At 32.4% G+C, this 3,355-nt stretch overlaps 1 protein-coding gene across 1 annotated transcript in view; it reads left to right on the forward strand.

The window, feature by feature from the left end:
* The window catches only part of CCDC186 (coiled-coil domain containing 186), a 45,296-nt gene extending 43,291 nt beyond the window's left edge, over positions 1 to 2,005 (forward strand). The window contains exons 15-16 of the mRNA XM_012663884.1: positions 474 to 693; positions 1,624 to 2,005. Coding sequence (XP_012519338.1) covers positions 474 to 693; positions 1,624 to 1,707 — 304 coding nt within the window. The 3' untranslated portion in view covers positions 1,708 to 2,005. The remainder of the gene's footprint in view (positions 1 to 473; positions 694 to 1,623) is intronic.
* The last annotated feature ends 1,350 nt before the right edge of the window (positions 2,006 to 3,355 follow it).

Here is a 3,355-nt window from a genome sequence, read left to right on the forward strand (position 1 = left end):
TTTTAGTAGAGACGGGGTCTCGCTCTTGCTCAGGCTGGTTTTGAACTCCTGAGCTCAAACAATCCGCCCTCCTCGGCCTCCCAGAGAGCTAGGATTACAGGCGTGAGCCACTGTGCCCGGCATGCCTGTGGCTTTTAAAAGAGTAAAATACAGAGTTCTAAGTTTAATAATAAGAAAATAGAAAACATTATTAGAAATCGGAGTAGTAAAGAAATTGATTAAAGTAATAAGGATAGAAATAGAAAAAGTGTTTATATATCTTTAATCTAAATACCATGGTAGAACAAAAATGGGATAGTTTAAGAAAAACCCGAAAAAGCAAAATTCCTTTCTTTTCTGATATAGTTAGGTTTTTAACCTAATAGTATTTATTTTATGCTAATCATCTTTATGCTTATGATTAGTTGACTCTTGCAAATTCCAGTGTTTTTAATTGGCAGGTATACAACTGATAGTGTCATTTTGTTTTGCAGAATAATTCAGAGTTACATTTTACGGGAAGAATCGGGCACACTTTCTTCAGAGGCATCTGATTATAACAAAGTCCATCTGAGTAAACGGGGTGGCATCATGGCGTCTTTATATACATCCCATCCAGCTGATAGTGGATTAACATTGGAACTCTCTTTGGAGATCAACCGAAAATTACAGGCCGTTTTGGAAGATACATTATTAAAAAATATTACTTTGAAGGTATTTATTTCTCATTCACTTACCAGCCAGTAAACATGGCAAAATGGTGCCTGTATCATCGTCTGACTTAACTGTTAAATGGGCTATTTCTGTAATGCATGATATTTTACCCAGAGATAAAGTTTTAATGTTTTTCTCTCTGTCATCTAGGCTAGAGTACAGTGGCCCAATTATAGCTCACTGCAACCTCAAACTCTTGGGCTCAAGCAATCCTCCTGCCTCAGCCTCCCAAGTAGCTAGTACTACAGACATGCGCCACCACACCCAATTGTTTTTTTTTTAATTTTTTGTAGAAATGGGGTCTCGCTATGTTCTCCATGCTGGACTCAAACTCCTGAGCTCCAGTGATCCTTCTGCCTTGGCCTTTTAAAGCACTGGGATTACAGGCATGAGCCACTGCACCTGGCCTGAAAAGTACAATTTTTTAAGCTAGTAAGAAAAGATGAAGAAATAGCAAAAATCAGCCACTTGATAAACACTAAGATGAGTTGTTTACTTTGCATTGCATGGCCTTTGATGTACACTTAGTTATAGTTAATTGCTGAATTTTTTAAGATTGTGGCATTTCTAATGTATTTTCCAGGTTTATTTTATTTTTTTGCAGTTATTATCTGACCCAACTATTTTATTTTTGCTGTGTTTGGGCCTTGATAGTAATGGGTTTAAAAAATAATTTTTAAATCTAGTAAGTAATCATTTTATGTACTAAAAATTGCTGTAGCTTCAGTAGAAAGATTGAGAATGACTTTGAAATGGACAGGACTGCTTTACTAAAAACTGTTGTGTGCCTAGTTTATCTCACATGGCATTTAGGACTAATCACTCTTTCAGTTTTAAAATTTAGGCAAAAAATAGTTCAAACTGAGTCTTTTTATTTGTTATACTTAGTAGTTCTGTTTTTGTCTTTTCTTTTTTCCCCAATTTTTAAAGGAAAATCTACAAACGCTTGGAACAGAAATAGAACGTCTTATTAAACATCAGCATGAACTAGAACAGAGGACAAAGAAAACCTAACACAAAGCTCTTGCTCAGTAAACAAACAAAAGCCACGCAGGAGCAGGTGCCATTGACCAGTATTGTCGGAAACTTTTCCCTGCTTTGTGTGTCAGCCAGTAAAAAATTTGTTCTGCTTCATCTGTACAAAAAAAGCATCCTTTTACAACATGAATGCATTGCTGTGTATACTGTAAGAGTGTAAGCTTTGATGAAAATTGTTTTTATATGGTACAGTACACTAGCCTGTCATTGAATCTAAACAGCTTAATTGGCTCATAGTTGTATGAAGTGCTGAACATTACTACAAGGGCTTTTAAAAAAAAACCTCGTCCATATTTCTTCCCTTTAAAATAGATAATGTCAAAAATGATTCAGGTTTTAAAAAGTATGCGTGAAAAGACAGGTGTTAATCATTCAGTACTATGCTGTTTCTCCAACATCAAGAAAGCTAAAGAAATGATAAAAATTTGTGTTTTGACATTCCAGTGAAACATTTGGTTGTCTTTTAGGGATGCATATGATTACTTAAATCTTTTAATTTCAATTTTAATGAAAACTGTACTTAATAGGAAAGCTAGCTATAGGTAACTAGCAATGATTAGGCATTTTATGCCACCGTCAGGTTTCCTTATCTGTGTTAGGTACATTTTTTCAGATTCGGATTGTTTGAGTTAATAGTTGAATTTTTTAAATCTTTAGTTACTTAAAATATGACTGTAAATTACATGTTCATTTAGAAAATTCCTGTGGACTTCAGTTATATTTTAAAATGTGAAATGGAACTAATCATTAGAACAGAGAGATGAATAATTCTTTGAAACTGAAATACTTTAGTTTTATTGATATTGTGTAAAGATAAATGTAATAGTGTTTTAAGATATTTATGAAGGTCCAGTTCTCAAGAGAAATCAGCATATGGCACTATTAACCATTTCATTTGAGCACCATTCTTTACTATTAATAGAATTAATTATGTATTATAGTGGAGTGATCATGCAGTTCCCCTAAAGGTGATGTTTCAGTATATTTATTTAAAACACAAAATAATCATATCTCTAACCAAAGGAATTTTAGAGCCAAATTTTTGTATCTTGTTGGATTTTTGCAATATTTATTTAAGATGTACACTTAAATGTTGCCAGCCATAGTATCAATATTTTTATGTCATTGAATTTTTTCTCACCTCTTATAATTTCTGAGTATGATTTTTCATATTATGTTCAAATCATTACTATATTAAGAAACCTTGGCTCGTGTGCAGATGTTGCAGCAAGTCTCATTTTTATTTTGAATTTTTACATCATTTTTTCTCCCCTTAAGTGATTAAGCTTTGGGATAATGGATTAAAAGCCTTCAAAGAATTGTGTGGGCTCTAAAAGTTGGGCTCATGGTGGCAATGTCCTTTTAATGTGTTTTAACATTTTTTTTTTAATCAACTTAACATTGTTTTAAAAGATAATTTACTAAGGATTAGGTGATTTAATGTAGTGTCTTATTTTTTCTATATATTAAGTTAGATGTTGTCAGCCAAAAACAAATACCATCTTTTCACTTCAAAATGAAAATACATTCAAAGACATTTTATTTTTAAAATAGTTGTAAAAAAATATTGGTCTTACCATAATGTGTCTTGCTCTTTTTATTAATAATAATTTATCAAAATAAA

Source organism: Propithecus coquereli, unplaced genomic scaffold (assembly GCF_000956105.1).
Source record: "Propithecus coquereli isolate 6110/MARCELLA unplaced genomic scaffold, Pcoq_1.0 Scaffold84, whole genome shotgun sequence".
In the NCBI taxonomy this organism is placed as follows: domain Eukaryota; kingdom Metazoa; phylum Chordata; class Mammalia; order Primates; family Indriidae; genus Propithecus; species Propithecus coquereli.